The 13,814-nt window shown below is 39.7% G+C and overlaps 1 protein-coding gene across 5 annotated transcripts in view; it reads right to left on the bottom strand.

Annotated features, from left to right (window-relative positions):
• The window catches only part of VGLL4 (vestigial like family member 4), a 154,097-nt gene that overhangs the window by 74,727 nt on the left and 65,556 nt on the right, over nt 1–13,814 (bottom strand). The window contains exon 1 of one of the 5 annotated variants that reach the window (XM_082749550.1): nt 7,606–8,327. The exons of the other annotated variants lie outside the window; for them this stretch is intronic. Coding sequence (XP_082605676.1) covers nt 7,606–7,687 — 82 coding nt within the window. The 5' untranslated portion in view covers nt 7,688–8,327. Of the gene's footprint in view, nt 1–7,605; nt 8,328–13,814 lie in introns of those variants that run through there. 5 annotated transcript variants of the gene reach the window in all.

Raw genomic sequence — 13,814 nt, 5'->3', positions numbered from 1 at the left:
CTCCCATCGTGGTCTCCAGAAAGTAGTGGTCATTGTTACCGATTCTGAATCCAGTAGAGCAGTGCTGGAAAACTTTTTATAGGTTTTATCCTGAGAAGGACTACTATTTTCCATCTCTTTTGCCCTCTGCCCAACAGAACTTAGAGCCTGGTACAGCTGCTACTGGATATTCCTTTAAGAAAGCTACTCAAAGCCCTCTCATGGGTGATTTTAAGCACTGGCAAAGGGTCATAACTTTTCAGCAGAAAAATAAAACAAGAGTTTCCGTGAGTTAAGCCAACAGTATATCAGTTGCTCATCAGAAAAAAATAATCATTTAAAAGGACACACATAGTAAGAATGGGAGAAAATGGGTACCGGAAAGAGCTGCTGACATTAAAATAAAATTTTAAATTAATCCCCTGCCACTCTAACAGTGCTGCCATATAATGGAAGACGTGTTTGTTTTCAAAGGGGAAAAAAAATGTCCAGAAATTTACACTCATCACTCCCTGAACTGTTATCAGGGAAGAAGACTTGGCTCACTCTGTCCAGCTGGATTTGGGGTAGTGTAAACAACTTTGCTAAATTGCTTGGCAGACTGCATCTGCAACAAATCATTAAATTCTGGAATTCACTCTATTAAAATCGAATCATTAGCCAAAAACAATTAACAGGCAACTATTTTCATGCAAAGCAGATATAAAATAAAAATCAAGACCCATACATATGGATGATTCTTTTTCATTCATAATTTTAGATGGTGCATAATGCAGATGATTGTTTCAAATCTTTGTTGCCCTCAGACAGCCACCTCTCTACAATGTAGAGTATTGTTTGACTACTGGAACAACTTAAGCTTTTTCTGTGTATCTGAAAGTCCCTGGATTAACATCCAAAGAAATCTGGCACTGTAACAAAGTTGACTTGTAACAAGTCTCAGCCTTTAAGCAAATTGCTTATTAATGCAGAACGAAAGCCCTTGTTCAGACCCTAATTAAGCTATGTATCTCCTCGAGCACCCCCACTTTGCACTCTCACAAACTGCAGAGTTTCTCAGACATACAAGTTCCCATTACGACCTGCATGGTCAAGGGCTTTCAACAGGTGAGGAAGACTGTGAACAAAACACTGACTGAAAAAAAAAGTTTGGACCAAAGCATCACCAGCTATGTTTAGTAGACAGTGAGCAGCAAGTGAATGAGAAAGATGCTGGAGCGTCCACATATATTCCACAGCCAAGATTCTCACACGTGAAGATAAGCTGGCTTCACATGGAAAAGACAAGGACATCTCCACTATAAAAAACCTCAAGCAAGACAAAAAAGAGGACATAGGAAATAATTTCAATTGGGGTCAAAAAAAAAAGGAAAGAAAAAACACACAAAACTAATTTAATTTGTTTAGAATTGCACATAGAGGTAGGAGAGACAGGAAGAAAAGACGTGTTATAATTGTGATGACCTCCTGGGGCGAGGAGGAATTTGACAAGGAGAGAATACTTGAAAGAGACAAATTATTATTTCCTGGTGGTGATTATAAGGTTGTTCATTTTCAAACCACACATGTGTTTTATGCATGTTTATGTACATATGACATATTTCATAATAAAAAGTGTTGCAAGAGAGAGGGACAACCCAAGACTTAATATATTCCAGCACAGCACACACGCATTCCATATACCTTTAAGAGAACGGATACTGGGTGGGAAAAGGACAGGACTGAGTTTTCTGTGATGACTTAACTAAATATATTTCAGTTTGTTACGTTTACAGACTTCTTTGTTAACAAACAAGTTATTAAGAGTTCAGAAAGATCATATAAATCAGCCACAAATTAAAGGTAGCTTTAAGAATAGATTTTCTACTTTATTTAGGGTAAATAACCTTTCAACTAGTAGTAATTTGCATTGTTAGGATTTAAACACATTCTGTACACAATACACTGAAATTGTAACAATCTACAGTATTCTTTAAAAAAAAAGGAAAAAGGACAAAGGAAGGCAAGATAACAAAGCAAATTGACAGAAAGAGTTCCTTAGAACTTAGCAGAACATGTAACATTTAGGAAGACAAAGAGAGAACAAATGGAAAAAGTAAAATCATTTCAGACTCTGCTTTTAAAATTAAGCATCCATGGTTGGGGTTTCTTTGAGGGGAGGGATAGGGGGCTGACATATGAGTTCATTAAGAAATAAAAAAGGGATTGCGCACCTCTTGATCTCAGGGTTGTGAGTTCAAGCCCCACCTTGGGTGCAGGGATTACTTAAAAGTAAAAGCATGTGGGAGAGGGACTATTCTATAGAACAAACTGATGTTGATGAGCCCAACTAGGGAATACTTCTAATAAACTCAATATCCGATACAGAGATACCACTAAACACAAACAGTCATTGAATAAATGTCAGATACGGAGATAAAACACAGCCAGAAACAACCCCTGGTTAGACCGGTTTTATATATTTGTATATATGCAGAAGTGCTAAATCTGGATCTAATTTCTTCAGACAAAACCAAGTTTTCTGCAACATCCTCACAATTGAGCGGAACGAGGCTATATTGAGAGGTTCTGAATCTTCTCACAAGCCGCGGGGGTACTTTTTGTATCTTATGGCGTGTTTAAAAAAACCTTCACAGCAACAAATCCCAACACCCTAAGAATAGAAGGCCATGCAGACAATAGGGAAGGAACGGAGGAAGGAAGGAAGAGAAATCTGCCTTCCAAAACAAAGCCATGTGTAAGCTCCAAGAGATAAACAGCCAAGTAAAATAATCTTTCCAGAAGAGGGCAGAGAAACAAGGGAGGGGAGCTGGAAGGAAGGAGGGTATAATCACACCTTCCCTTCACAAACTGTAATTAGAAGAAATACAAACTGGCTGGATCTCTTGCAGGAGATCTCCTGGGCTCACCTAGGCATGTTTTACTAATCAAACTCCTCTCAGCCTCTCCCCCAACCACCTCCCGTTCCTCTCCCCCAACAACTGCTCCCCTTCCCCCCAACCCCTCCTTCCTCTCCCCCCAATTTTCCCCTTCCTATCCCCCCCAACTCCTCCCCTTCACCTCTCTCTCCTGCAAACAAAATGCTAAAGTAAAATGAATTTCCACAGCAAAATAGTTGCAGATGTTCGACTTCAGAATACACCCCAGGATCAAGAGCTGGTCACTTGATACACAGGGCTGGAACAGAGGCGGGTTCAAATGGCTCTGCTCTGTGGCCTTTTCACCTTAATAGTACCCAATGCTCTAAGTTTCCTTGATGCCTCTGAACTCATTAGACAAAGAACACTAAACTGCTTGCTGGTTAGACTGGAAGAAAACAAAAGAAATCCCGTCACCCAACCTTACTCCTAATTCTGGCAAAGTCTCACTCAACAACTAGTCTGCATTTTCCTTTCAATTCCAGAAAATTAATTTTAAGTGTACCCTGTGATGAAATAAGTGTAATTATGTTCTAAAACAATGAGTAGCTCAAAATGTGAGGAACTTAGAATACTCTCCTCTTAAGCTTTCAGATGATCACAATATGCAATTTATTCTTACTTTCTCCCAATATAAATCGCACTATTAAATTAAAAGGGGAGAATTCTTCTACCAAATTACACACTAATGGCTCTTAACCCATAATTAAAGTATCACTAACAGCAGCTTAAAGCCACGGCCAACCATGAGCACATTTATTAGGACCTATGTTTTCAGCACCACGTAATTATGTAAATAGAACCGTCAGCCATCTTGAGAAAAATCAATGGTCTAACCAGTTCTCTACTCCCTTGGGAAAACACTCTTTGTGAACTGGCATTACACAGGGCCTCCTCCTCTGCACAATCATGAAAAAAGTAAAGCAAACCAGAGCAGCAAGGAGAACAAATTCCAACAAGGCTGGTCACCTAGAGTTCTCATACTCTCCTTTCTGACATCACAACAGCCTGGAAATCTAGACCAGCAACTGGCTTCTCAGGGCAATGAGGACTCCAGAACAGGCTCACTGTGCACTGTAATCTCAGATGTCCCCTGCCACCCCGTGCTGGGAGGGTCCCCAAGACCGAGCACATTCCCTATCACTGACAAGCTAATAACTAAGGAGACAAGACATAAAATGATCGTGGAGATGGGGCGCCTGGGTGGCTCAGTGGGTTAAGCCGCTGCCTTCGGCTCAGGTCATGATCTCAGGGTCCTGGGATGGAGTCCCACATCGGGCTCTCTGCTCAGCAGGGAGCCTGCTTCCCTCTCTCTCTGCCTGCCTCTCTGTCTACTGTGATCTCGCTCTGTCAAATAAATAAATAAAATCTTTTAAAAAAAAAATGATCGTGGAGAGGCAGTAATGCTACAGAAAAATCACAGACTAATGAAAACCACTCAGTCCTCACAACAACTCATTTCTGCTACAAACTTTCTGAATCAACTTGAACAGACAATTTACCTCTCTGGGCCTTGGTTTCCTCGGGGCGGGGGGGGGGGGGAGTCAAATGTCTAAAATATACCTAAGGCCCTGTACAGCTCTACAATAATTAGAGAATACGAGATGTATATATAATGAAGTACTAAATTATACAGTAGTGACTACACTGCTATTGGAGAGATTTCATGGTTTGTTTTTTTTCTTTTTTCAGTCAGCCACTTTCTGGGAGCCAAATAAGGCACCGTGGCAGGATTCCAAGATCCAGTGGTGACCAAGGCAGAATGCCCTGCCTCCAGGAGGCTTTCAGCCTACTGGCGGAGTGTTCTCAGGAGTTACAGGGGAAAAATGAAGGCTAAGGTTGGCTTATGACCTTTTCATGGAGATAGAGGCAAAACTGGGGTTCAAATGGGAATAACATGAACATGCAGTATGGTTAACTGCATGAGCTGGTTAACTGTTGAGGGTTGTGGTAATAAACCATGAGGTTTTTTGAACAGACTCATTAACACAAGCAGAGTTCTGCTAATTTGCTCATTACCAATGAAAGTGATGGGTTTCCAGAAATTAGCCAGACTGAGATGCTTTCTGCCCTTTGCCAATCTCCTTCTCCTACCCAATGGATCCTACCCCAAGCCTATTTGCAGTTAATTTTTTCCTTTATTTTCTTTTTCAATTATGCTTACAGACTAGTATGGGGAAAGTCAGATGCCAGAGAGCAGTCACCAAGCAGAGTCTGTGTCTGAACCAGTTGCTCTAAATGTAGGACTTTAGGAAGGCCTTGTATGCTGCAAGATAACTAGCTAAAAAGGATCTATTTGTGTATATGTTGCCAGAGAGGCTGAAGAATGACAGTGCGGACACATGGTTTATTTGGCAGAGTAGAGCTGTGAACAGAACCAGGGAATATGGTATAGCTAACCTGGAGAGTAAGAATAACCATCAACATCTTAATTGTTAAAACTAAAACTTCAGAAAATTAAATTGTCCCTTATTCTTAAAGAGATGTAAAGCCTGCCTGTGCCCCAAGTGAAATTAAATGCTGCCTACCAACTGTACATTCCATTTTCCAAATAACTTCCCTGGAATGCTGGTGAGCTGCTATGCTTAATACGAATACTTCCAGAGTATTGGATTTAAAGGAACAGTAATGGTTCCAACTTTCCTTACCAAAAAAAAAAAAAAAATTCCCATCTGAGATTTATGCCCATCCTCAAAACACCCCTTTGAGTTCAGAACAGATGTGTGCAGTGTTTATACTAAGAAAACCACCAGGGCATCAACAACCCACTAAAAACACCACTCAAGTTTTGCTGTGCTTTTCTTCATTTCCTGTGTATTTATTTTGGTGTTAAAATAATGTTAACTTTCATAGCAAGGAAAAGAGCAGCAGATGTTTAAACCAAACAGACTACAGCAAATCATCCTACATATCTACTCAACTTTCAAAATCAAAGTTTCTTCCCCCAAATAAAGAGGGAGACTACAAAGCAGACTACTCTCAAGTACATTACAGACTACAAAACAACAAATCAACCTGGACAAGCTTTCCATAAGCTTTTCCTCACCACCCCGCAACTGGAAACATACAAAATTAATGGGGTATCAATTTCCTTGCAGTCCCTCTATTTCTCAGTTAGGCTGATAATTACGTTTTGTTTTGAAAAATATCATATTACACAATGACAAAGACAAGCCAACAGATATTGCCTTAAAAGTCTGTGATTTCTTATTCAGTGAAGAAAGAAATGTTTTTTAAAACTGCAGTATGTTAATTTCACAAGAAACAAGCCCAGTTACTTGTTGCTGCCCAGTCACCATCCTGAAGAAGTCTGCTTTTAAGATGAGTGACTTCAGATGATCTACTTAAAGCAGCAGATTCAAAGAAAGCTATCCGCCATAATTCTCATCAGTGAAACAAGCAGGAGTTAAAAATATTTATATACCTTTTTTAAAAAATATCTTAAGTATGAAATCCTTATCCAGAGTTAAAAACACAGACACACACACTACACACACACACACACACACACACACACACACACACACACACACACATAAACAGTATGAATGAGATTTCATTTTCCTTGAAGGGGAAAGGGTAAGTTTTCAACTGATTAGGCAACAGGCCTGAAATTTTACATGCAAGTTTCTTCAATGTTTTCTTTTCCAAAAGAAACGTTTAGTTCACTGTTAAGAGAAAACATGGAAACTGGTTCCACTGAATCAGAAAGGAGATGTCTCCTCCTCGATTTGTATGTGGTTACAACAAAAAACACTCCTCCTGCCAAGCTAAATTCCCCCGGAGATGCCTCTCCAGCCACTCAAACCCAGGCCATTACCACTTTTTCAAATTGCACGTAGATAATGTTTCCAACAGATTAAGAAGTTGCTTTTTCTCTTCTTACTACTAACAGTTCGAAATGCTACAAGGCAGTGGAGAAACACCTCATGGTTATAACAGGAGGTAATAAACAATAAGAATTCAGAGTAGGTTCCTTTCTTTCTTTTTTTCTTTCTTCCTTTCTTTCAATTTAGCTTTCTGGTTGGTGTGTTGTGCAATCACTTCCACAAGGGACCGGAGTGTGGAGGGAACATCCTTCAATGTCAGAACTCTCTCAGAGCTGTACAGGAAATGGGAAATCAGACAAAGAGCCAGCCTGTGCTTTGTGACATGGGTGCCCTTTCAGTCCCCCAAACTGAATAGAAAAATTCTTCATTGTTTGGGACAATCGCTCCTGAAAACAAAAACTCACTGTAACTTTCTGTTCCCCTCTACATGAAAATCCCAAGTACTGACTGGAATACAACATGAATACTGTAGATAGTGCATGTTTAAAATAAGTATCAAACCCGGGGGGGGGGGGGGACACAACATGTTTAACTTTTCCTGGACCTAGAAGTTCTTCCTCTAAAGAGAACATCAACAGAATTAAAAAATAATCATATTATCAAGAGTTAAAAATGTGAAGAGTTAATATGTTGCAAGCAAAAAGGAAACTTTTAACAGTTTATATTTCACTGCCTTCCCTCCCCCACTGTTACCCTGAAGGCTAAGATACGAACAACAAACTTTGTACTGAAAATAGTACATAATCAACACTCGCCTTTCAAAGCACCCTGAAATCTCAAGAAAGAGAAGAAAATACACAGAAGGCATTCAGAACCCTAAAGGAGGAGTGGCCTTGACAAAAGCAAGAGAAGAGCAATTTCTAGAACAGAACCTCTACCTTCGTAGCAGAGAATGCCGATATTGTTGTTCATCTTGTCCAAGTACTGGTAGTTCAACAGGTCCATCTTCATAAATAGCATTTATTGGGCTCGCACAGAAAACCAGCTCTTTGCTTTTGCCCCAAAGAGTATGTTTCAAAAAATCAATTATTACTGAGTAGCTCCTGGCTCTTCTCAAACTTCACAAAGACTGTGAGGCCCAGCCTCAGATGATCAAAACAAAGTATGTAAAAGTTAAAAAAAAAAAAAAAAAAGAAGAAGAAGAAGAAGAAAGAAAGAAAAAGAGAAAAAAAAAACACGCACGAAAAATCAAACACAAAAACCCTTCAAGGGCTTAATTGTAGACGGTGTATGTTTTGTATCCTCAATCGAGCACTTAAAAACGTTTCAGAAGTCTTTACGAATCTTTCTTCGAAATAAAAAAGGAGTGAAAAAAGCAAAACACGAAGCACATTTCCTAGGACAAAGCCGCGCTCGCTTTCCTCACAGCCCGCTGCAAGTTAACTGCGCTGACATGCTGGCTATGCCTGGTATGACTCGTATGTAAACGAGCTTCCTCTTCCCAGCGGGAGGGAGCACGGAGCATGCTCACTGAATCCCTGGAGCTCTTCAAATGTCAGGGATATTTTCTGCACAAGATCAGTCTCTAAATGTATTAAGTGTTTGAAAGAAAGAGAAAGAGGAGGTGGAGAGTCTGTGCAGAGGGGCTGCGGCAGAGCTGCTCTCGACAGGAAACAGCCTTGCCACTGGAGAACCGTAGGAGGAGAAAGAAAACCCAGGAAGTTTCTTTTTCGGGAGCTGAGTAAAAAGTAAAAAATCCATCATGGAAGCAAACTTCCATAGAATTTAACTTTTTGGTGCATCTTTGCTGTCAGGGTCCAGAAACACACACTGTTTTTTGCTGTGGTATATACACTGCACATCTATGTAAGGTTTCTTTTTTCTTTCTTCTAAAAATTGTTTTATAAGGTCCATTTATACTTGAACTGTGTATTTCAAATTTTGTTGTTAATGTTACATATAACTTCCCTCATAATCTTCATGACAACTCACATGAACAGGGCAGAGACAGTAACATCTTTTTTTTTTTTTTTTAAGATTTTATTTTTTTATTTGACAGAGAGAGATCACAAGTAGGCAGAGAGGCAGGCAGAGAGAGAGAGGAGGAAGCAGGCTCCCTGTGGAGCAGAGAGCCTGATGCAGGGGCTTGATCCCAGGACCCTGAGATCATGACCTGAGCCGAAGGCAGTGGCTTAACCCACTGAGCCACCCAGGCGCCCCGACAGTATCATCTTTTTACAACAGAGGGATTAAATGACTGGCCCAGGACCCCAAAACAGTCGGTAGAACTACTTTTAAGGTATTTTCCGCCCTAATAATTTTTCAAAACACAACAACAACAACAAAACCAGGAAGGAAAAAAGAGAAAATAGAGAAGTTTAAGCAAGTAAGAAAGGTATATCCAAAACCATATGCCTATTTGAAACAATGGGGTGTGGGGGAGAATAAATATATTTTCACTTTGCGTGTGTGAAAGCTGCTCCATCTATGTATTAATGGCTAGTAGTATGCTGCTGTGCTGTTCCTATCCTGTTCCTTTAAGAGCCTTAAACTGCATATCTCCAGTATCTAGCACAAGTAGGCACCCAAAAGCTGTTTACTGAATGAGTAAATCACTGAATGTTCAGAGCCTTCAGCACATGAAGAGCACACTAGCAAACAGAGGGGAAAAATCATTTTATCTTTGCAGACTGTAGCTAGCTTTTGGCACCACAAATAGACTAATAATTCACCACAGGAAGTGTTTGTATATTGGTATATTGTATGCTATTGTATATGGGTATATTGTATGCTATTGGGAGATCTAGAAAATATTAAGCAGTGGCATAGAGTAGACCAAGACCTGAAATTTTAATACTCTAAAGTAAGAGTTGAATAAATGATTTCAAGGAATTTGATTTTTAAAATCCAGCAATAATTGCACTTCAGATGTTAGACATTCATGGCAAGTTGTTCTAATCATATCTTATTAGGAGATTAATAAAACACCCAATACCACCACCATCACTGGATAGGAGCAGGTGAAGCAGACAACTCAAGATTTCACGAGCTTTAATTTATAAGGGTATTAACACTAGGTTATGTATTCTGGATACTGAATAAGCTATACTGAAAGACATATATACCATCAACCATAATTAAAATAATGGTATTTGGCAGGGAGGGTCAGAAGAAGTTCTGATAGCATCTATAATACACTAGATTATTACATCTCAAACAGTCTTAATATTTTTAAGCACCACATTCAAATTCAAATGATAGTTTTAGCATATAATTACTGTGCTGTTCTTTGACATCAGGTCTCAATCAGAAAACATGATGAGTCATTAGCATGTCCCCTATGGGAGAAAGTTGGCTGCACATTAGAATCAACGTGGACTTTTTAAAAGTCCTGATGCTGAGGTGGCATCAAACTTATCCGAGGAGGTGGGACCCAGGATCAGTATCATTTTTAGAGTCTGCGGTGATTCTAAAATGCAGTCAAGGTTGAAAACCCTTGTTTTTATCAAAGAGGAAAAAAAATTTACCTCCCTTAAGATACTTCATTTTATTTTAAGGAGGAGAGTTTTCTATTTTAAAATATAGTGATTGAGGGGCACTTGGGTAGCTCATTTGGATTAAGCCTCTGACTTCAGCTAAGGTCATGATCTCAGGATCCTGGGATCGAGTCCCACATCGGGCTCTCTGCTCAGCAGGGAGCCTGCTTCCTCCTCTCTCTGTCTCTGCCTGCCTCTCCACCTACTTGTGATCTCTCTCTCTCTCTGTGTCAAATAAATAAATAATCTTTTTAAAAAATAAATAAAATAAAATATAGTGATTTAGGGGTGACTGGGTCAGTTAAGCGTCTGCCTTCCACTCAGGTCACGATCCCAGAGTCCTGGGATCAAGCCCCAAGTCTGGCTCCCTGATCAGCATGAATGCTGCTTCTCCCTCTGTGCCTCCTCTTGCTCAGGTTCTCTCTCTTTCTCCTCCCAAGTAAATAAATAAAATCTTTTAAATAATATGACATAATATACAGCTAATATATAACTAATATAATATAATATAATATAATATAATATAATATAATATAAGTGACTTAGCCAGATTCAAACAGTACAGCTGTCCAGGAAGGTATGAGCACTTTATAACTTCCCCGAGATGAGGCTATGTCACTTGCAATGTGGCCTCTGTGTGGCCATTATCTGTGTGGACAGTCCCAGAGGTGTATACTTTGACTTGCATTTACAGCCATCAGTGGCAAATTCCCGGTATCCAGGCCCATGGATGGGTTCTAGAACTGGTTGCTACTATCCATAAGAGATAGATACGGAAATGGAGAGTGAACATTTCAAAACTTTCAAAGCAGTTTGACAGAGCAATTTAATGCCTCTTTAGTTAAGATTTAATTTAAATCTTAATTTTAAAAAATAAGGGTTTATTTTTTCATAGTTTTAGTTACTGAGTTTTATTGCATTTTATAAAAGCTGGCAGAAAAAAACAAAACACAGAAAACCTGGTTCCTCCGTCCTCCCCAGGCAGTCTGAGCAGCCTGGCGCTGGCAGCTGGCTAGTTACAAAGGTGGACTGCAGTGCAGTGACCTCCCTCGACGAGTCCATTACCAGCTCCTCGAGAGTCTTTGACCTCATGCTTCAAGCACACCGAATCACACATTTTAACACATTATTTCACTCCTCGGTGCATATGCTCTCTTCATGCAAGACTTTTCCAGCCTGTCTACTCAGCAAACACCTATTCTCCCCTTAAGACTTGGCATACGCCTCTCATGTCCTGTGGGACCCCCCCCCCCATCCTTCCACCTTCTTGCTCCCTGTTCTCCGTTATTGTGTTTCCAGATACACACCTCAATCCTGAATGCATCTAGACTTGAAGAGCAAGGACTATGGACTCCTCACTTCTTCAAGGTCAGTCTGGCATTAGCCTGGCACAAGGTAGGCCAATCAGCAAATATCTGTTGGACAAAATCAGTAAGATTAAAACACCTCACAGGGGGAGTGTCTGGGTGGCTCAGTTGGTTAAGCAGCTGCCTTCAGCTCAGGTCATGATACCAGGGTTGTGGGATTGAGTCCTGCATCAGGATTCTTGCTCAGTGGGGAGTCTGCTTCTCCCTCTGCCGTTCACCTGGCTCGTGCTTTCCCTAGCTCTCTCTCAAATAAATAAATAAAATCCTTCCCCCAAAAAATGTGATATTTTAAAAATTAAGTGATTCTGTATCTGCCAAATTAATAACAAAGACTTTTCAGTCTTATTTATGTGCTGGTGAGGTGAGATCCTAGTAGACTCTGTGTTTACTGCTAGTGAAGTGTAAACAGATCATGCCTTTCTATAGAGCAGTCTGACATTCATATCGAGCTATTTGTGGTGTTGAAAATGTACATACTGGGGGGTGTGGAACGTTTGTATTCCCTTCTTTGCACCAGACTCTACTTCTAGAACTCTGCCTCAAGGAAATACTAAGATTTGATCAAAGCATTACATAAAGATGCTTACCACCCTTTTATTTACAATGCTGAAAACTTGAAAACCTGAAGTCCAAAGAGACTACATTTAAACTACAGTATATAGGGGCCCCTGGGTGGCTCAGTCAGCTAAGCATTTGACTCTTGATTTTAGCTCAGGTCATGATCTCAGGGTTCTGAGATGGAGGCCCATGTCGGGCTCCATGCTGAGCATGGAGCCTGCTTAAGATTCTCTCTCTCCCTCTCCCCTCAACCCCCAACCCCCACTCAGCTCTCTCTGTTGCTCTCTAAAAAACAGTAACAACAACAACAAAAACCTATAGTATATTGACAGAATATTATGCAGCTATTAAAATTCCTTCAAAATTATTACAACATGAGGAAAGGCTATACTATGATCTGTATGATAATAGTACTACATGTTAGCTGAATATAATCAAAATAGGATGTAAAGGTAATATGTACACAATATACCAGTTTTGCTTCTATATTAATGAGAGAGACACATTTATAGGAAAAAAGTATATATATGTATTAAAAACATAATAAAAAATACCAAAACAACAGTGTCTATCTTTGAGGAGTGGGTATTCTGACATTTTTTCTGTATTTCTAATTAAACTACAAATATACATATATTTCATATATACTCAAGGTGAGGGTGAGGAAGGTTCCCCACTTATTAAAAAGCAAGCGCATAATGAGAAAACATGCCCTGGTAAGGCATGAGCAGTGGATCATTTGTATCTTATCTGTAAACACCTCAACATATCACTTTGATTCATGTTTAACAACTAAAGATTCCAAATATTTATTTAGACCTTTTTGGGATTCAAAGATGTTTATGAGGTTTATTCGAACATGTCCTAAAGGGACAAAAGAGAAGCTCTCTGTACTTTAAACTTTCAGAGCAGGTAGACACATATGCATATGCTTTCTGTCTCCTATTGTTTACTAATTATTTCACATATTAGTATCGATTCCCCAAAACCTCTCTTTCTTCTGGAGCACAAGAGCTTCAGGGCTTCGCATAAAGCTCCCCACAGCACACGGCAAGTGTTCCGTGCATGTTCACTATGGCGGCGTCTCAGCACCTCTGTGGGTAACAATGACAGCAGTCCAGGCTGATAACTAGGTTAAATTGTTCAATTTGCTAGAGTTAACTACCTGTTTAGAACAGAATCACCAAAACTGTGAGCTGCTTAAAAGCCAGAAGATCACATTCACTCTCCAGATATGTTTTTAAAAACAAAATGCCCTCGTTAGAGCATGTGCAGGGAAGGGAAATTTGTTTTAACTTGATTTTTTTAAAGTTAAAAGCTTAAATTCCAATTAGTTAATGTACAGTGTAATATTAGTTTCAGGTGTACAACACCCAGTGCTCATCACTGTTAAGTGCCCTCCTAAATTCCCATCACCTATGTCACCCATCCCCTCTGCTAACCATCAGTGTGTTCTCTGTCCTTAAAAGTGTTCTTTGTTTGCTCCCTCTCTCTTCCCCCCTGCTTTGCTCATTTGTTTTGTTTCTTAAATTCCACATGAGTGAAATCATATAGGATTTGTCTTTCTCTAACTGATTTCACTTAGTATAAAACTTTTTAGCTCCATTCACACTGTTATAAATGGCAAGATTTCATTCTTTTTGTGGCAGAATAATATTCCATTGCATACACACATACACATACACA

Source organism: Mustela nivalis (assembly GCF_964662115.1).
Source record: "Mustela nivalis genome assembly, chromosome: 1".
NCBI classification, from domain to species: Eukaryota; Metazoa; Chordata; class Mammalia; order Carnivora; family Mustelidae; genus Mustela; species Mustela nivalis.
Note: the sequence above shows the minus strand (reverse complement) of the source record. Positions and strands in the feature narration are given on the sequence as shown.